Raw genomic sequence first — 20596 nt, 5'->3', positions numbered from 1 at the left:
TAGGTTGTTTGCCTAACCCAAATTTGATCCTCTTATGCATTATGATACAGTCTTTAATTACTCATTTAATTACTGTTTTTTCTGCTGGTTACTTGCCTCATTCAGGCATCAGCCGAGCTTGCTAGGGGAGATGAATTGGGGTGGTGTAATAAAATGTTATCTTTAAGACACCTCTTCTCCCCATCTTGTTTGCTGCAGTGTGAAGAAGTAAAACAGTCATGGTAGGAAGAAGTGTTGCTCTTCTTAGGGCAGGTGAGCTCTGCTCTGAGGAACCAAGTGTTATTTCTGCCCATGATTCTAAGTAAGATTCATGCCAGTTCACCTCAGCAAAGCCTTTTGCAGCTGGTTGTTAATTTTGACATCTTCTGGGTGCCTCATGTGAAGCCCTGCAAAACACTGCTATCACAGATACCAGAGGAGAAATGCTTTGAACATAGAAAGTAATACTCCATGTTGAGTAAATCAGCTGCTCTACATCCCACAATTAATATAAACTTTTAATGTTAACATCATTGTGCCTCCATGCCCCTTCTGCAAGCAAGAATAGCAGTAATACTTTCATCAGCATATGGGAGAGGTATTGTGAAAATCAGGTTAGTCATTATTTGATAATTGTGAGGCATTCATGGGCTGCTGTAAGTGGAAAAATACAAGACAAAATTGGTTTGTCTTCCATTTGAGCAGCGTGTGGTAAAAGTAAGATATTGGACCTTCCAAGGAGAAAGAAGAGAAAAATTCTGGGAAAATTGCTTTTCTAGTCAGTAGTCTTTTTTCTAAACACTGAACAAGGAAGAGATCTGGTAGAAAGAAAAAGATGGTGCGTCATATGCCAGGAGTGTAGAACTGAGTTTCTGTATGCAATTGTACACCTGGTATCTCCTACCATTTGAAAGAGTGCATGATTTTGCACCATAATAGTCTCCATTTACTGTCATTTTGGAGTGTTTTTCTCACTGCAAAACATGGCTTTTTATGTGAGACTATTGTCTTGAAAATCTGATGGTCTGCTGTAGGTTTTTACAGAACTTTGACTCAGCTTCAGGGAAGGAGGAATGAAGAAGCAGAAGAGTGAACTTCTGGAAGCCGAAACCCTCCTTTCCCTGCGTTTGAGCAATCTGCACTCTTATGAAATCTTTTGAAATCTAATTTGCTGATGTCTTTCTGACCCCCCAAATTATTCTTGTGCAAATGTTGACACCCAGCAGAGATGAAATCATTGACTTATGAAAACATATCTAGCTTATCAGAAACTGTAGGATCCCAACAATACACTAGCACCACCAGCCTTTCTTTTTTTTTACGCAAAACAAGAACTTGATATGTTTTCCAGATGAATTAAGGCTGCGTGTGAATTTTCTATGTGGGCTGAACACATAGAAACCAAAGGATATTGGTTTCTCTACTGACCTCTTAAATCTGTTAGTCCTCAATTATTTGGGGTTTTTTTATTATTTTCTTGACACTAAATTTCCTTGATTTGATTGCTGAATGAAAGCGAACCAAAAACGGATAGACAAAATATCAGAAAAATTTTGAGGCTTTGGCCTCCTATATCATGCCATTAGACATCAGGCAGGGAAAAAAGAACAGTTATAATTCATTGATTTGTGGATGCCTGTAAAGCCACAAGAAACATTTAAACTTGATTTTATATCTTAGAATTTTTACAGTGACTAGGTAAATCCGAAAAGAAAAATATGTTACTATGGATTTTGCTGTGCACAGGAGGAGGGATCTGCCCACTAATAAAGCAGTAAACACCCAATATACCAATTGATCCAAACATGACAATTTTGAGTTCTGATGTGCAGACACTGAGTTTTGGTTTTTCTGTTTTAAATTAAAGGCGTGGCTGCATGTTCATTATCCTTATGATAAAAGCAGTAAAAATAGGTGCAAAATGGCTCTTGTGCAATTTTGTAATTTACCTTTATTTTAAACAGGCGTACACATCTTCATACATTATGACAATCAAAATTATCAGGCCACCAGGCAGAGAGGAGTTTGTTTTGTTAATTGCTCTTGTTAAGCCTAATTACAGAATGGGGTGGAGTGGATGCGAGGGGAGGGAGGAATCTGCTAGCGAGAGGAAATTCTAAAATCCTCAGAGCAGTTCCAGGCAGTGTGTGTTGGGGAGTGAGAGTGCGTATGTGGTGTGCGTGTACGGGTGTGTGAGCGAGTGAGCTTGTGTGCATGTGTGTGTAAGGGTGTGAGAGTGAGTGACAGACCTTCCATATGGACTAAAAGCCTGAGATGCCTGAGCTGGAGGTGGGGAACCTGTGCTGTGTGGACACATGAAGGTACCACTGAACAAAGAAATGTGCTGTGTTTTGCTTTATGAGTTAACTCCTTTTTCTTGGGGGGCGGAGGACACGATGCGGATTACTTACTTTGCTGTTAATTTTCGAATTTTGTTTTGAGTGTTAGAATGATTTGCTGATGTGCCATGCCATCCTTTGATATTATGGGGTTGTGGGCGCAAGGTGTGTGTGTGTGTAGCTGTGGGTTGGTATCCTAAATCCCTTTCAACTATTTTCCTTCTTCCCAGCGATTGCAGTGGAGTGGAGTAGTGCTGCCCTATAAACTGTGTTATTTGTTTAGACTTTCCAATGGACAGTGTGTATCCAAAGAGCCCTACTGCCCTGCATTACTCCAGTTTGTTTGTGTGCCCCACATTATGCTGCTGGCAACTCTGTGCTTGACCTGCATTGTTAGCCCCCTCCGTTGCCTCAGGAGCCTCCGGGACAGAAGTTTCTGATAAAGCAGTTTTGAGCAAGCCAGACGCAAAGTAAATGATTATATAACAAACTTGTGCTCTTCTCTGGGGTATGTTACCTGACTTGTTTGCTGCCGAGATGGTTTTATTGTTTTTGGCTGCTGGGTGGAGGGAGGGGACTAGAACAGCGGAGGAGTCACGCTTTTGCTTTGCGTAATTATAATGTACGCTTTTAATAAAACCTTTTAGTGCTGTGAATTAAATCGCATTGCAATCCTGCACAAGAAGAAAAATGCTGCTGCTGTGGTAGCTGACAGCTGAGTGGTTAGACGGCCAGCATGGGTCTGAGGCTCAGAAGCCTTTTCTTGGCTGGCTGGAGATACTGCTGGGTAAATGTGTTTACTTTTTCCTTCGTATTTATACTAGTTAATGTGTCGCACTAGATAAATCTACTTCCTGAGTCCGTCTTTCAGCTTGCTCTCTTCCCTCCCAATTGACAAATGGTTTGAGTTTGACACCATTTTATCAGTTGAGCCCCTGCTGGGTGCTGCATGCGTCCTTGTTTCTGCTTTATCGTGAAAAGTGAATTATCTGCAATATTTTGTTACCATCTAACTAGCAGTTGGCAGGCTTTCCTATATGAACTGATTTAGATTTCAGCAAGGGAAGACTGTTGTCTTTCTCTGCAAAGCCCTGTTGTTGCTCTCTAGGAAAACAAAAGATCCCGGAGCTTTCTGCACCGCAATCTGCTGCTGTCCCACTTTCAAGGAGGTGTTTTGTTTGTTGCGGCAGCTTCCTATCTTAAAATGATAAATTGAGCGGACATGTGCACAGTTTTAAACCTCTGTCTCCAGGGCTTTGTGTTCACTTAGGATAAAATGCATTATTTTGTGGTAGGCTCTGGTGTGATTTAAACTAGGTTTAAACATTACAGAGCAAAAGGGAAAGCATCAACATCTTTAGCAGTGGTAGTTTGATGAGGAATAGCTGTCAGGAGAAGAACTCTACTTACTTACCTCAAATGGGTTGTAAATGCATTAGGGATTCATTAATATTAATAGTAGAATAGACATTTCCTGCATTCGTTTGACATCTTCCATGTTCTTTTTTTCTTTTTTTTCTCTTTTTTTTTTTTTTTAAGAGCAACTTGGAGTTCAGTTTTAACACTTATTCAAGTTAATACAGGGATGATAAGCTAAAGTTAAACAGAAGGAGACCCCTGAGTGTGTGGGGTCGGTCTCCAGGAGTCCTGGAATTTGGTGCTGTGCTTTAGAGGAGGATTGGGGTAAACTCTTGGGTGAAGCTATCAGGGCGTTTTGCAAAATGGATCTGCTAGGTACGATTGTAACAAGAAGAAATTGTTGTCAGAAGAAATTGTTCTATGAGGGTGACAGGAAGGTCACTATCAAAACGGCATGTAAAGGTTAAAACCTACATAGGTTTCTAAAGTGGGCATAGTAGTGGCTTGTTCACATGTTCAGAGGTGAAAAAAAAAACAAGAAGCCACTCTTCAGTCTCCAAATGTTTTGTGAGGTTGGCTGAACAGATCAGTTTGAAAAATAAAAAGATGCAAGGTAATTTTTACATCTTATAATTCCTATGATGCACATTTTCATGCTTCTGCTCTGTAATCAGCAGGCTTCCGAGCTTTCTTCAAAAAAAAAAAAAGGAAATTTGAGAAAAACACCAAATATCTTTGAGACGTAAAATAAAACCAAGAATATTGTCAGCACCATGAGAGAACATGAAACAGTGATGACTGTTTTTCAGTGTCCCCAACAGGACAGCACAGTTTCACCCACTGAGCCCTTTAACTAGGAGAACTCGTTGTAGCGAAGTGAAGCAGGGACTTGCTTTTTATAGAAAACACAGCTAAGAGTCCCAGTCTGTAAAATGTCAAAAGAAAAAAAACAAGCTCCCACAGAACACCTAGTCTGTTGAGGCTAGTGATACAGCAGCTAAAAACGCAGAAGTGCACACGTGTTTGGCAGCTCTTACTGATAGGGCAATTTAAATTGTCGGTGTGCGTCTGCTCTACTTGTTGAGCCTAATGAAGAGTACAGTTTAATCACTGGTGTGCCAAATTGAGCATGATTAGCTGTTATTGCAGATTAGTGCATTGTCTGGGGCTCCAGAATTATTGATCCGGGTGCTGTGCTCTGGTGTTTTCTGTGCCCTCTATCGTAACCTCTTCTTAATGCTTAGGGGGGCGAAGCAGGAAAGGAGAGTAGGAGGGAAGAAGTCCAGATGGGAAGAAAACAGGTCCTGAAAAGACCACATAGGAACTAGGTCAGGTACTCTGGAGATTAAAGAAGCATGCTTCATCCCTGGACGCAGGAGGCAGGGACAAGTAGCATACAATTACAAGGAATTAGAACGGCAACAAGTAGTGCAGATTTATCAGCTTTAATTGTCTATTGTCAGGACAGAGCCCTTCTTGTAGATCAGGCATTGCCAATACTTTAATACCTCTAATGGACTCTCTATTGTGGAATTATCTCTCCTAAGGACAATGTCTTCCTTGAAACTAGTTGTTTGGGGGGGGGAAGAGGAGAAAAAAAAAAAAAGTAGCTGCAGCCCTCGGGTTTTTTTTTCCTCTCTGGTTTGTCACATTCTGCAGGAAGCAGCTGAGAGCCCAGTGTTGCTCTTCTGTCAGCAGCGCTATTCCTTCAGGGGAACTGATAGATACCTATTGAACATTAACCCCCTTTGCTCCACCTTCCCCAACAAGCTCCTCCAGAAACAATAGCTGGTTGATAAAGAGCAGATAAGCAAGGACACCCGGCTTAAGAATCTCTCTGCTATCTTTATTTTAAAAGCTTTCCTGGGTTTTGCAAAGTAAACATTACAACATTTAAAGAAGGATAAGGTGTCAACTATTTAATGAGAAGTTGTGTTTAATAGCAGAGGAATTCTTCCCTCCCCCAGTCAACACACAGGTATGAAAAGACTGTTATTTCACCACCGTGGGCTAGGAAAGGTGGAGAAATGACAACTGTACTTACAGAAGCTTAAAAAGTGGTCCCTCAGCCTGCCGCAGCCAGATTCCCTAATCAGCTCTAAACATACAGTCAGTATTTTGAATCCTTTGGTCCTAGATGCACGGTAGTTGCATTGCTAGATCTGTGATAATCTATGGGTAAATATTTTCATTTCCACCATATGTGCTTTTTCATGGTGAGTAGCTGTTGTTTTTGTTAATCTGTTTCGAAATGGGTCCGTGGCCAGTTCTTTGAGAAAAGTGGCATGGTTCCACCCATAGATCTCACCTTCCTTCTGCTGTGTTCCACAAGACTGGGGAGCCTGGAGAGTATCTGAAATGAAAACTAAATTGTGCTGAAAACAGAGTCCAGAGTTTCACCAAGGTTCCCATCACTATGATTTACCAGCACATTGAGGAGAGAGTACCCCAAGAAGTGTCATGATTGAGAAGATGGGAAGAGACATGAAAGTTGAATTAATGCAATTAATTCTGAGATGGCTTTGTTATTTTAGATTGTTGTGAGCTTGTTGCAGGGCTCATGTCTTTGAAACATTCACAGGAGTGAGCCTTTTAATATATGTATGCTATCCTTTCTCCATAATCATCTGGAGATCAGCCTATTTTAAAGGAAAATTTCCCAAACCACATGCTTTTTTCAGTCCTCTGTCACCAGTGAAGTTTGAAGGTGGTTGGAATGGGTTGGCGTGTTTTCATTCATTTTTCCTCAGACCCAGTTGCTATGCACAGAATATTCAGAAGTCTGTGTTTGGGATGTGGAAGGTTGATTTTTGTGGTCAGGTTTTCTTGTCCAATATAAACTTGGGTTGGTAGAAACATGCAGAAACAATACAAGCATCATTGTTTGGGCTCCTGGCTATCATCCCTACCTTTCCCAAGGCCACCATTGCTCAGAACTGTGATGGGAAGGCTGATGGTAACCAAGAGGGGAACATCTGTGGTCTTTGCTGTGAGGCATCTCCCTTCTCACAAGGGACAAGGAGATGGCTCCTTACATTTAGTCCAGCTCCTGAAGTCTGCTGCCTTTTCACACAATGAAAAGTGTTGCAGTGACAAAGCCTCTGCTACTGCTATCTTTTCAGTACCCTCACCCCAGATTGTTTCGTGGGAAACGAGCGAGTTGCCTTCAGGAAAGCAAAGTCCAGCTTCTCACAGTGACTCCTTGCACTGCTGATAGCAGGCCCAGACAGCCTTGGCTCCTTCTTCTCAAACTTGAGCCTCAACAAGAGGAAATGGCTGAAGCATAGTTCTCTCTTCTGTTTGCTGCAAAAATGTTTTTTCCCATTGGAGGATGGTTGCTTTGGCTTATAAGTCATCTAGGCAGTATTTTAATAAGGCCTAGCTGGAAACAAAAAGGGATATGGTATTTTAGTTTGACTTCTTTTTTTTTTTCTCTTTTTAAGGAATATTTCTTGAGAGGATAAGACAACATTGAAATTGAAAGAGCTGTTAAGGCTTGTGCTAGACAGTAGCTGAGAGTGCAGCCAAAAGCTCTGCTCTTGGTATTGCACAGCTGAGACAAAAATTAACATAAAGGCATTTGGAAGTGCTACAAGGCAATGACCAGGGTGCTCTGTAATTTAAGGCAGTCCCTGAAAGCTGCCTGTGATAATTCAAAAGCCTCCTGGCTACAACATACACCACCCCAAATGCCCTTGCAAAAATCCTGATGCAGATAGAAGTGCCGTTTTAATTTCTCTCCTTATAGGCAATACCGTGCTGAAGTAGTCTAGGGCATACAGAGCCTCTGAGATTGTATCGGAAGCCTATAGGCTGTGCTTTGCAAAGGTCAGGCTGGTCTGTGAGAAGGTAGCTTTAACTTTTCCTGTTGCACAGTCACGAGAGTGTGCTGGGTCTCTTGAATCTGACGGCAACAACGTTTTCAGAATTGTGACCCCAAAACACGAGTATATCTCATCAGAACTTGAAAGCAAGTTCTTTTGAGTTGGATTTCTCAGCTGGCTTTTAAAAGATGTGCAGTCGTACAACTACATCATGTACCTTCTCCACACAATGACCACAACTGGTCCCCAAATGTTTGCCAGCACAAGGATGCCTACATGCAGGAAGTGGGAAAGGGGGGTGGGTCTGGTAGTTACTCTTGATGTGGTCAATCTGCCACTGACCTTGTTTGGGCAAGGGGAAGGGGAGGATGTGAAAATGAGACTCTGCTTTAATCTCCGGTGTGCATTTTATCTCCCCTCCAACTTTCTAAAGAAGTTTCATCTATTAGAGCCAGGTCCACTCCCTCCTTCTTCCCCTTACAATTGCCACACTCGAAGGCGCAGGGAGAACAGCAGCAGCAGCAGCTGAGGCCGAGTCGCACAGGCTTGTTGTTGAGCCGAAGTGGTGATAGCATCAAAGGAAATGGATGGGGATTTCTGAGATCAGATCTGTTAGGGCCATTCATGATTTGTTGCCAGGCTGAAAGCTGCTGCAGAGAGAGCTGCCTGAGAAATGCTGATTAATACGGTAATTGAGGTTTTCTGTGAGTGAGAAGGAAAAAATGAAAATATGACTAAAAATGTTCTTTTTGAAATGAACAACATTTGAGATTGCACATTCCAGACAATAGCAGCTACTGGTAAGAAAGATTTCTATAAAAGAGCAGAAAACTGCCGGTTGAACAGGGCATCTTTTTATGTTTCTCTATTAAGGAGGAAGGTCAGAAGGTCACTCTATATATATTTCTTTAATGGCAGAGTTTCCTTTGTGATTTTTACTTTAGTACACATTCTTAACAATTTGTTTCTGTCTCTTCTTTCTTGATAAACTTTGCTTTATTCCAGATCAGGCACCATTAGGCTAGACCTGCATGCCACTGAAATGCCTTCTCCTGTGCTACAGTAGTTCTGGGCTCAGCTTCACTGAGACACCTGGAGCTAATTTCAGAATAGCCTCGGAGTGTGCCAAGGACTTACTTCAAGTCCACAGGCTTCACAGGCTGTACTTACCTCCCCAGGCTCTGGGGAGAGCACTGACCTGGGACACTGGCATCCTCCTGTTGTCCTGACAAATATTTCACTTCATCTGATCTGATCTAATCTCTGCTTCCTCTTCTTCTCCAGTGCAAAAGCTTTCTCAGTTCCTTGAAAGGCAGATTTGCTTTTCTCCTCTTCTTCACATTAAGAAGATCAGCCCCTGAAGGAAACACACCAACCCTTTTTTCTTGCCCTTCCTCCCCCCTTTTATTTCTAGCTAACAGGGAAGTGAAAAGCTCTGAAACAGCTGCCTCTCGGAGTGAGACTATTTTTTGGTAAAATAATCACCTTCGGTATGACTACATTGTTTTTCTGTTCTGTGTGGTGTGACTCAGCATCGGTTAATTAACCCAATCAAGTAGGCCGGATTTCTCTCCTTTAATGAATGGTTCTTCCTACTTCAGAGCCTTCCTAGACCTCATTTTGGATGTGGCTCGGTTTTAGCAGGTATATCCAATTACATTTGTATCCTTCAGCTCAGTACTCGGGCCACCTCTCTTGTGGAATTACGCCGCGGTGGAAGTTAAGCCAGGACACTCACTTGCAAGCAGTTGCCCTACTTCTGTCTGTGGCCACAAGCCCCCGTGTGCTGGCGCATAGAGAAGGTCTTTACACAGATATACTATTCTCAGCATCTCAGACCGAAAATGGCAAGCAATTCTTTCCACGTGTCATTTTATCAGAGGAGGAGGAGGAGCAGGTTAAGGGAAAGGGATGTCTGTACACCCATCAGAGAGAGAGTCAGGCACCCAATTGCATAAAATGTCCTTTTTTTCTTCTTCTTTCACTCTTTGTTTCTGTGAAGGAAAGTACATAGCAACCAGATCGCCCCAAAATACAAGTGCACGTGTGTTCAAAAGAAGAATGTGAAACTAGCTGCCATGTAAAGTGCCGGGAAAGCGGTGAGCAATGCGCTCGCAGATATGCGAGAAGAAGGAAAAGTAGCAGAGTTGCCTCACAGCGAAGCAGTTAGTGTTCGCACTGGGCCGTAGATGGCTATAAATGGAATTGTGCATCGCTGTTCCTCCGAGTGCGAGGACGCCTCGCTGAAGAGACAGGACCACTGAAGGAAGTAAGGCATCTGGTTGTTTCGTAATGAGAAGCAGGAATGCTCTTAATAATAAACAAACAGGACATTGTATGCCATCATCACAGGATGTCCTTCCTTCAGCCAGCACGCTGACTTGGATCGGAGGGAAAAAAATCGGGTGCAGGGTCCAGTAATTGCTATCAGCAGCCCTCCTCCCATCACCAGCGTGCGCCCGGATGGCCGCTCACATATTGTTCTGCGCAAGATCGGTGCTCGTTTTCTTATCCCGCTGCGGAAGAGGCATCGGGTTTGGACACTGCCTGCTCCTGCGAGCTTCCCGGCTGTTACTCGGGGAGATTTTGTTTAAACAAGAAAACGGGAATGCTTTTCCTAATGCCTTTTACGAGCATCCCTTAGAAAGAGGTTCTGGAAAGGGGTTTTCCCCTGTGTCATATGCCCGCACATCAATTCGAACTCTGAAACTGCCAAATCGGTACTGAGGTTTGGGAGCAAGCGCTTTAAATCGGGGTTCAATCGGTGCTCTGGAGCCTCGTAGTAATTGTAGCTGTTAATTGAGTAACGCCCTAGCTAACCGGACCGAGGGAGCTCGAAGGCGAGTTCTCGCTGGACCCGCGGAGGTTCAAAGAACACGAAAACCCGGTCGAGTGAAGCGCCAACCGCCTTCTCGCGCGGGGCCGGGGCCGGGGCAGAGGTGGCACCGCCGAGGAGCGGCGGCTAATTAGGAGCCGGGTAATTGGGGTGTGTCGGGGCCGGGTGCGCGGGGCGGCCCCGCCCCCCGGGCCGGGCGGGCGCTGGGGCAGGCGGCCCCCCAGCGTCTCCCCGGGGGAAGCGCAGGGAGCGCGGCGGCACCTGTCTGACAGCGGGGGGAGGAGCGGGAGGGCCGGGAAGGAGGGAAGGAGGGAGGTGTGAGTCAGTCTCCCGGGGACCCAGCGGCTGGAAGGGAGGAGAGATGTTTACTCTGCCGTAGAGATGAGCTCGGTTGGCCGCCGGCGGGGGGCTTCGCTGTGGGAACGCGCGCGGATTCTGCCCCGGTAAGGAGCGCGGCGCCTGCCCCCCCCCCCCCCCCCCCCCCCGCCCCATCCCCGCCTCCCCGGCTCCTTCTTCTCGCCTTCTCCGGCCGCGCGGCTCCCGCAGGACGGAGCAAAAGTTTCCTCGTCGGCTCTCCCGGCTCCCCCGATCACCATTAACCCCTTCGCTCCGCCGCTCGACCGCCCTCCCCCCCCTCCCCCCCCCCCCCAGTCTCCGGCACGAGTGTCGCTGTTCGCCCCCCTCGAGGATGGGGACGGGGCTGGTGCCGCCACCCCCGGGCTCTCCTGGAGCCAACCTCGCCGCTGCCTCCAGCCTCCTGCTCCTCCAGCCTCCCTCCTGCTCCTCCAGCCTCCGCCTTTCGGGTTTGGGATGGTTTTTTTTGGTTTTGGATTTTTTTTTTCTTTTTCCCGGAGGAGGAGTGTGAATTTCACGGTAGCCGCGCATCCGAAAAGGAAAAGTGAAGGGATTTTACGCCGGGTTCGAACGTCATTCCCGGCTCCAGGTGTAGGCGCGGATTTCGGTCCTTGATGAACTTTATGGGAAGAGCCCGACCTGGTACCTGTTTGGTGATAGGTCTGATAACAGCGCTTCTGTTCTGAATAGGCGGAGGGGCTGAAGGACTCGCAGGAATTGTCCTGCGAGCCGCCTATGCGGTGATTTGAGCTAGTAATTCTCAGAGGTACCGTCAAAACCAAAAAGAAAAACCCCACTTTTAGAAATTTTATTTCCTTGTTTATCCTGCTCCTCACCTTTTTCGGCCCCCGGGAGCGCGTTGCGGGGCGCTGCGCGGGGCTGCAGGGATGCTGGCAGGATGTCAGCTCTCTCAGCCTTCCATGCCAGAGGATAAGGGGACGTCAGGAGGAGGCGGGGGGGCCAGGTTGTTTTGAAAGTTGTTTGTGTTGAAAGCCGGTGGGAAAGTTCAGGCTTCCCCATTTGGAAGAGGCAAGGCTGGGTTCCGCTCTTCCAACATGCGCTTTCCATTTTTAGCTTCATTCAGACGCAGACAGCAGCTCCTTTCCTCTTCCTCTCCTTGTTTGTGACACTTTTCTGAGGCAGCTTTTCCACAGGAGACTTAAGTGGTCTCGCAGCCATGACCCCACGCTTTCTTCAGCACGGAATATTTTTTTTCTCTCTAAGGCATTAGGGAAAGGGTCTGAAAAAAGGTAACGTGGTTGTCAGCATAGGGATTTTTTTTCCTCTTTGTTTTTGTTCTCTCCTTATTATTAGCGAGGCGTGTGTTTTAAGGCACTGCTTCAGTCAGAGCAGCTTCGTTTACACTGCTTTTTGGCTATTACTCAACTGTACCAACTATCCTGCATATGCTTTTAAAGTGTCACAGACTACTGTATTAGTCACGCTGTCTCAACGGAAACCACAACACTGAAGGACAATGAGGATTAAAGGCTGTTTTCTTATTTTCCAGGCTGCTACACAGTGTAGCTCGGACGCTGTGAGTTTTAAGAATCTGGTGAAAGGGAGAGAGTGGACAATGAAAATGGACATGGAGGATGCTGACATGACTCTGTGGACAGAAGCCGATTTTGAAGAGAAGTGCACGTACATTGTAAACGATCACCCGTTGGATCCCAGTGCCGACGGAGGCACCCTAACTCAGGCAGAGGCTTCCTTGCCAAGGAACTTGACTTTCAAATACGCATCTAACTGCAAAGAGGTAAGCGGCAATGCTCTGGGGAAGGTTGGAGTCAGACAAGCCAAATCACAGCGCTTTGGAAAGTGTGTGCTCACCCCAGCTTCCATTCTTTAACACATACACGCACACTCCACCAATAACAAATGCTGCCTGCTGGCTTTTATGAGGGGACCCTAATAAGTCTTTGAAGAAACTGTAAGCTGGTCATCTGTCATGTAATATATACACTGGAAATAGCAGCCAGCCTATCCTTAAACTGGTTCTATACCAATTCATAAACAGTTAAACTTTCAGACAATTTGAACAGCATCTGAATAAGCATATTTAAACTGTGGACTAGTTCTGTGCCAATTTCTAAAGACTGCTGTTTGCCAGGACCATTCATTGCCTCTGGCTCAGAGATTAAAGTGCCTCAGTTGTCCAATAAATAGCTTTAAAAAAAGTGGAGGGGGGAAAAAAAAAAACAAATTCCTGGAAATGCATTTAATTATTTCTTTTTGTTTTCCCTTTGGTTATGAAATTGCTTTATTCTTTTTGTAAGCATACTGTATTCCTAGCTTCCTAAATTCTTAAAAATTCTAGCGTATCAGTTAAGGAAGCGTAGGTAGAACTGTAGCAAGCTTGACAGAATAGTGGCTGTTAGCTTAGAGTAACTTTTGTTTATCTGGGACAGTATCTTCAATGGTAGCTGGCCGTTCGAGACTGTCCTATCCTTGTCCCTGGAGTGGGTACATTCTTTGTTGTTGTTTCAGAAGGGCTGGAAAGAAATGAGCCTGGATGAGCAATTTGGTTTTGTGTTTACTCCTTCGTATAGAGTAGCTATTATAGCTAGGTGTGATGTTCGGCAGGGTAATAACCCTAGGGACAACCCTTCATTTCTCCTTGTGCTGAGACTTGTGGTATAGCAGCTATTACCTGTGCTTCTACTTTGGCTAAACACACTGACCACAGAGCTGAAAAGAAGAAGTACACTCATCCATGCCTATCAAATATTTCCTTCCAAAGTAGTTACTTGTTTAATCCTGCATGCAAGAATAGGGCCGGACCCCCAGCTGGAGGGTATCGGCACCATGGAAATTAGTTGGCAGTGCCTAATATAGTGTCTGGTAGGTTTAGTAAGAGGTTAAAGCTAAATTTTCCTGTAAAATTTCCCTTCTCTTCCCATATGTCCTGCCCTGCCCTGCAGAACTTTGTCAGAGAATGAACGTGCTCCAGGAGAAAGCATGAAACCTTGTTTTGTGTTACTGCGTTGTAAGATAGGTCTTAGTTTGTCAGGGCAGGTGGGGAGATAAAGCTGCGACTCCGCTGTGTGGTGCGGAAGGATTTCTTGGTTGAAGGATGAAGTTGCAGTGTGACAGCTTGGGCAGAACCTCGGCAGCCGGCTGGCTGGTGACTGATCGGCTGCTCAGGCTGTTTTGCTCTCTCTCTGCCCCTGTTCAGTCCTGCTGCCACAGCAGCAGATGTCTGAGGAGCTTTCAAAATTCCCAGTGCTGTGTTTGGAAACATCAAGGTGTAATTTCCTTATGCGACGGCTCAGGTCAGTGAATCAGGGTAGGAGGATTGCTGCCGTCTCTGTGTAAGAGCTGTGGGGAGAGAGAAGTTGTTGAAAGATTCCTGGTTCTTCCTTGTAAAATGTGACCCGTGCAGCTCCCTGCTAGTGGGAGTCTGAATATAGGACATCCTCCTTTTGTTCTCCAGAGTTCCCCCTAGTCTTTTATTTGCACTGAATAGCACCTACCCCAAGGACCAATAGGAACTTCCGAACCCTGACTATTTCTAAGGTACCTTTGAAAGAAAGGGCCTATCTGAACCTTTTTATTTCCCCCCCCGAGCTTCTGTGAAAGCTACCCTCCTGCGAATGTAAGGACAGGGCACTCCTTTGCTGTTTGTCGGCAGGGTGAAACAGTTGCAAATAGCATAATCCATTTGGGTTCTAGCAACTTCTGACGCCAAACACTCTTTTTTTTCCCACCTACCTTTGAAGTTTTATTTTGTTCAGTGGGGTCAGGATTGAGTGTGTGTTGCTCTTGCACATCAGTGTTTGTGCGGTCAGCAAGGGAGTCTGATTCTCATTTTGACCTCATGGAAAACCACTGGAGTCCTGACAGCTTTGTAGATGGATTTTTTTTTTACTTGCGAAAGGATGAGGCAAGACTTCAGGGGATGCGTGCGTGCATGTTTGCCAGTGGGTTTCAGATGTGAGCTGTCTTCATTGTTAACTTTGGGGAGAGCTGTGGCTTCATCTCGTTAGGAATTTTAAATGCTGAGTCAGTTTATTGACAAAAACATGTATGATATATCACTTGTGAAATGCTAACACTGTCATGATTAGATCATTAAATCCTAGTGCTGTCATGATTAGTGTTATACTTCCACTTGGAAAAGGAAAAGTACCGTATGCCTGCGTAAGAGGGAGGAAGCACAACCGCTGTTGTCTGGGGAGGGTTGCTTTTTGTGTTTCTTTTCCTTGCATGCGAGTAGCTCCTCTTTAAAGCTTTATTGAATTTGCAAGGGAGCCCGTGACACGTCATACCCTTGTTTATTCCTGGATCTTGATTGGGGATTTTTCTGAAGGACGCATTTTTCATTATGAGTTCACAGTATGTGTCAGCATTTTAAAAAATGAATTACTACTGCTCGTAACGTTTTAAGCTGATAGTTTTACATGAAGTCATTTATTTATTCCTATGTGTGATTTATTTATCCTTTCCTCCAGTTTTAGCAATTGACAAAAATATGATGAAACGCAGTGCCAAAATCGTGCTCTAGAAGGCCATATGTGAACGATCTTTTTCATCCAGAGGTTTAAAAACATTTTTTTTTCCAAAACGTTTTTCTCCTTTTAGTCTCAGTGCTTAAAGCGTGAAGAGCCCTTCTTGATGTAAAGAGCCAGTTACTCTGCTGTCTTGACTATTACTAGTGCGTCATCCTGGTCTGGGAGCTTGACAGGGAGAAACATATCAGCTAAGCCATTACTTGTTGCATTTCTCTGATAAGGCTGTTTCTTAGAGGTAGACCTTGAATCAGTGATTTTGATGGAAGCAGTGATTTTTGAACTGTTCTTAAGTGTGCCTGGCCAAGCTTGGATACCTGCTTCTCCCCTATTGCTTTTATATTTTTTTTTCTTTTAAATATGATCACCGAGGAAGCAGGCTGACAGCATTTTATTTCATGACATCTCTTTTAGAAAACTAGTGCTGGGCAAACTGGTAAAATTTATGTGGGCTTATGTAACCATGGAACTAGTAGATTAAGGAAAAAAACAAAACAAAACAAAAACCAACCGTAAATCAGTGTTATTCCAGGACACGTGTTTGCATTGGGAGAACAGTGTTATTTCACTGATGCCAAAAAGAGTTAGTTTGTTCAGCGGTGGGGGGTTTGTTTTGGGTTTTTTGGGTTTTTTGGGGGGGGTTGTTTGTTTTTTTGGTTTGTTTGGTTTTTTTTAACGGTCCCACTGCAAAATATCGCCCCGTGGCAGCACTCGCGGGGCGGTTGCTCCCTCTCGCCTGCCGGAGCCGCGGGGGCGCGGGCCTTTCCGGAGCCCCTCGCGGCGGTTCTGGGCTGCGGGCGGCGGCGGTTCCCGAGCGGCGCCGAGCGGGGCGGCGTTAGGACCCTGGTCAGTTCCCGGGCGGCCGCCCCGGGCCGCGTCCCCGCGGGGCGCGCAGCGCTCGGTGCGGGGGACGCGCCGGGGAGAGCGGCTTGCGGGAGCGCTGGAGGACGGGGCAGCGCGGGGAAGAGAGAGACGGGGAGCCCCGAGCGAGGAGGGTCGCGCAGGAGGCGGCGCGGCGCGCCTCCGCGGCGTGACTCGTGTTTGCGGAGAGCGGCTCGGGTCGCGCCGCGCGGTGGTTCCCCCGCCGCGGGGCCGGCCCGGCGGGGCTCGGCGGAGCTGCCGGGGACACCTGGCGGACGCGAGTCTGAAGTGCCGCTCCGCCGCGGCTCTCCGCCTCCCTCCCGGCGCTTGGATGCGCGGGTCGCTTCGCTGTTTTCGCCTGCGAACCCTCTCGCTCTCGGGGCTCGGGGGCTCCCGCGGCCGGGCCGTGCTGCCCCCCCGTTGTCCCGGAGGGTCCCCCCCGCCGCGAGGATTGGGGACCAGAGACCCACCCCCCGCTTAAAAACCGTCGGGATCCCTTTAGTCCGGTTTAGCAAAACTTCAGCTCTTGGCACACGCGGACGTGCGGAACATCCTCTGCGGAAATAACCTTCGGATGGGGACGGGGTGAGAAATCGTCTCCGTGTTCCGCCGCGCCAGGGGAGAAGCGAGCGCTGTGTGTGAAGGGGATATCAGAAAAGTATCTGCTGTGTCAGAGCCACGAGTTCAGGGAGTGTTTCAAGTTGACTAGTTCGAGGAGCGATTTCTAGAGATTCTGAGAATTTCATTAAAGTCATTTTAATTAAGGCCTGGCTATCTTAAAACAATTCAAAAACCGAAGCTTCCGTGCAGTAAAACTGTAGCTTAGTTGTGAACTTTTCCTGAGAGGGCAGATGGATGTAAATGAAGGTATATGGGGAAGATGAGAAGAACATCTGCCTTTTTCAGCTCTCTATGAGAAATGTACAAGCAAGACAAAAATAAAACTGAGCCACTGAGCTTGTTTCAGCTTGCGGTAGGGGTAGGAAAATTTCTGGAAGTCCCTTTTCTCTCTTTCTTCAGTCCAGATGCACAGATCAATGGAGCATTTAACTACCTCTGCTGTTGACATTTAATTTTTTGTTGTTGTTGTGTGCTGAAACACATGTTGAAACACAGACAAGTGCACACAGCTACCAGATACACCCAGCAATCTGTTTCCGTGTGGATTACCAGCTTGATTCCATGACGGTTATTTGTCCACTTTATTTTGGCATTTACTGTGAAATTGCACTAGATGTTACTTGTTTACTGGGATTTTTAATCTTGAGCAATATGCAGGCAAGTTTTTCTGTCTGTGTCGCTCTCTCACGCCAAGGGTAATACAACAGAAGAAAAGGTAGCATGCGAAAATCACAAGTCTTAGCTAATTTGTGAAGTCCAAGGTTTTTGCTGTCCTTTGCTGCAAAGGACTGTTGCTAAGAAATGCTCCCTGAAGTGAGCTATCTGCAGGGTCTGAGGAGTGCTAATCTCCTTTGGTAAGGACGTTGATTCCTTACAGGAGACAGACAGCAGTAATCCCAACTCTCAGTGTTAGCCAACCACTTCTACTATTCCTGTCTTGTTCTGAAATCCCATCGAGCAAAAAGATAAGGCAAGGTGTGTGAAAGGGATATGATCAATACATTTTGCTGTGAAAGTCTGTTTATAATACCAAATGAATAGGCTTTTTAGCCCTCTTTTTTTCCACTGAGCAGCAGGATCAGTCTTGCAAAGGCTCGTGGGGGTTGGTTTACAAAATTGTTGGTTTTCTAACATTGTTTGACTGCATTAAATGTAAAAAGATTGGTGAGGAACAGAGAGAGACAAAACCAATAAGTCAGCAGTGTTTTGCAAAGGGTTACTCTAAGGCACGTTCTTCTGAATAGTGATGAATTGCTTCCTGATTTGTGGTCAGTGACTTTTTTTGGTATAATTACTGTCAAGAAGGAAGCTGAACAACTAGAATACATTTCTTAGACCTAGCACAGTGGAGCATTTTCATCAAAACCCTTAAGCCTTTCTGACCAAACCCACTTGACATATGTTACCGGAACTGCTGCCTTCTTTTTATAAAAGAGGGTGATCTGTGAGTACACGTCCCAAAGCCATTTCATGTTGTTTTGTATGTCACTGTATGCTGGTGAGAAAATTGTAGGTCGTCTTTTTTTTTTTTTTCCTCCTTTTAGCTTTCAGGACGGGTATAGAGCAAGGAATGTGGGGGTGGAGGGAGGTTTCGTTTTGATCTGGAGGAGCAGTCATTCCAGTTCCTAACTTATTAGAAAAGCGAACTCTGTAGCAGTGAAGTGATTGATAGCTATTGAATATTTTTGTTTGCTAGAACTAGACTTTTGGAGGTTGGCTGTGATAGGAGAAATAACTTCTAAAGTTATCTGGCAGTCTGCACATTTCGCTGAGTGTTTCTTCTTGTAAATGTATTTCAACAAAACACATTTTTCAGGTGGTGTTCGTCTTTGGCTTCCGTATGTCTTGGTAAGATGCTAGTACCTAACAATACTAGTCATATCACATCCAACACAGTTGTTAATTTATTTCTGTTTTGCTGACCTGTCACTAAAAATTTCTTGCATCTGTTGCTTTACCATGTGAAGTTCAGGGGATCGGGGAGAGGAAGAAAGACTTTTCGATTTCTGCTGGCGACGGACTCATCCTGTGCTGCTCTTCTTGTAGGTCACTGGAGTTATAAGCAAAGAGTACATCCCAAAAGGAACGCGCTTTGGACCCCTGGTAGGAGAGATCTATACCAGCGATACGGTTCCCAAGAATGCAAACAGAAAATACTTTTGGCGGGTAAGCAGGAAAAAACAGCACCATGTTGTTGCAGTAAGCAGATCGCTAAATGAGTACAGCTGAAAAGCTGGGTCACTTCCTGCTGCAGATTTCTGTGAATGCAGGGGGCAACTTCTGTACGCTGCCAGGCATGAACAGAATCAGTGGGGTGGACTAAGCCAAGTAAAAGCCTGGCTGTCTTGGATGTAGGGACTGTGTGGGTGGAGAGAGCAGGGGAGATGTACGGCCCTTCCTGGCTCTGTCTTCCTAAACAGATCAATGTGTAAAGAAATAGTTCTGCTGCTTGCTGTAGGAGCAGGTTGTTTTGCATTTCTTCACAGTGGAAAGTCATTCTTCTTCGTGCAAATATCAGGTATCTTGGATTTTTCCAGCTGTGAAAGTATTGCATCGTCTTTTACTCTGGAATTATGGTAAATTTTGTGACATTTTTTCTTGTAGTTTTGAATGCAACTGCTATACCACAGCAGTGGCAGACTTCAGCATATAGCATTCAAGTCATAAGCTTTTCTAGTCTGCTTTAGAAAGTGTTAAAAGAGCAGTCCAGAGATCTTAGTGAAGAGAAAAATCCATTAATGCCAGACAAACACTAGAGGTGATGCCTAATTTGTACTTTTAATATAAGCTGGAAGGGAGCACCAGCCAATTTGTTTTGGCTTGGGGAATCTGTGCTGAGGAATATGCTTCCAGTTTATCAGCTGACATAATCCTCAGTCTCCTTTACAGACACATTATTAATTATTAGAGAACATTTCTTCAGCCTCATCTCCTTCCATGGATTTGTTTTGCTGCCTTCTAGCCATTTAGGTTGTGTCTAAATCAGTGGATTTGGGAGTACATCCAAGCCTCTGTGCCCAGGTGCCTGCCTGCCTTACCAATATCCCAACCTCATATCCAGGTGAAACCCGGGGCAAGCACCAGCTTTCTCCACACCTCTTTCTTCCTACCTAATTGCATAATTTCGTTTTTCTCAGATTGTCTTCGTGTGATGTAATATAGCATTGCACAGGCAGTTATTTGCCTGAGTATTTTTACAAAGCAGGTGATGTGTTTTCACATTCACAAGGCTACAAAATTAGTTTTTTAGCCAAGTTTTTCAGGAGCTTGTATCTGGCATAGGAAGCAATGGGTACGCCAGCCCTAGCCCTGCCAGTTGCTAATAAAGTGGCAAACATTAGCGAGAGGGTTTGCTAATCGTATTGCAGGACATTCATATGTTTCAGTGAGAAAGATGACATCATTCTCACGATGCGATTTTAAGCCTTAATGCAGAGGGATCCTCAGAAATAATATCCTAGGAGCCATCTAAGCATCGTTAAAGTCTCTGTTGTAATCCCTTGATTCATTCAAGACACGCCGCTGCACTGAATATGAATTCCTTCCTAGGGGTCTGAAACAGGCTTACATATGCAAAGGAAATTGTGGGAGATAACTTCCCACATGTTATTAAATGCATCCTGGGCTTGCTGGCAGGAGTGGGAACATCTGCTGCGCGCACCGGGGACGCTGCCTGCTCCTTGCCCGTGTGAGGGGAGCGGGGCTGACGTCGTTTCTGGGAACCACGCCGTGACTCAGCACATCTGCTCTCGCCTTCCCCAGAATAGGTGGGAGCCTGGTGGGGTGTCTTCGCCCCAGAACACGATGACCAGCACTAGCCGTGGAGGGCCAGTTTGGGAAATCGTGGCAGGCGTCGAGTGCTGGAGCCCCATGTTCCTGGAAGTTTGCGAGCCGGGCTGAGCAGAGAAACCC

The 20596-nt window shown here is 45.6% G+C and overlaps 1 protein-coding gene across 6 annotated transcripts in view; it reads left to right on the top strand.

Moving 5' to 3' along the window:
* The window catches only part of LOC138717584 (PR domain zinc finger protein 1-like), a 99905-nt gene that overhangs the window by 65137 nt on the left and 14172 nt on the right, over nt 1–20596 (top strand). For 2 of the 6 annotated variants that reach the window (XM_069851111.1, XM_069851109.1), the window contains exons 2-3: nt 12202–12450; nt 18731–18850. In XM_069851111.1, the coding sequence (XP_069707212.1) occupies nt 12268–12450; nt 18731–18850 (303 nt within the window). In that variant the 5' untranslated portion in view covers nt 12202–12267. Of the gene's footprint in view, nt 1–2134; nt 2301–10657; nt 10781–12153; nt 12451–18026; nt 18129–18730; nt 18851–20596 lie in introns of those variants that run through there. The other 4 variants (XM_069851106.1, XM_069851108.1, XM_069851105.1 and 1 more) reach the window with 4 other exon arrangements.

The sequence above is a fragment of the Phaenicophaeus curvirostris genome, chromosome 2 (genome assembly GCF_032191515.1).
Source record: "Phaenicophaeus curvirostris isolate KB17595 chromosome 2, BPBGC_Pcur_1.0, whole genome shotgun sequence".
Classification (NCBI taxonomy): Eukaryota; Metazoa; Chordata; class Aves; order Cuculiformes; family Cuculidae; genus Phaenicophaeus; species Phaenicophaeus curvirostris.
Note: the sequence above shows the minus strand (reverse complement) of the source record. Positions and strands in the feature narration are given on the sequence as shown.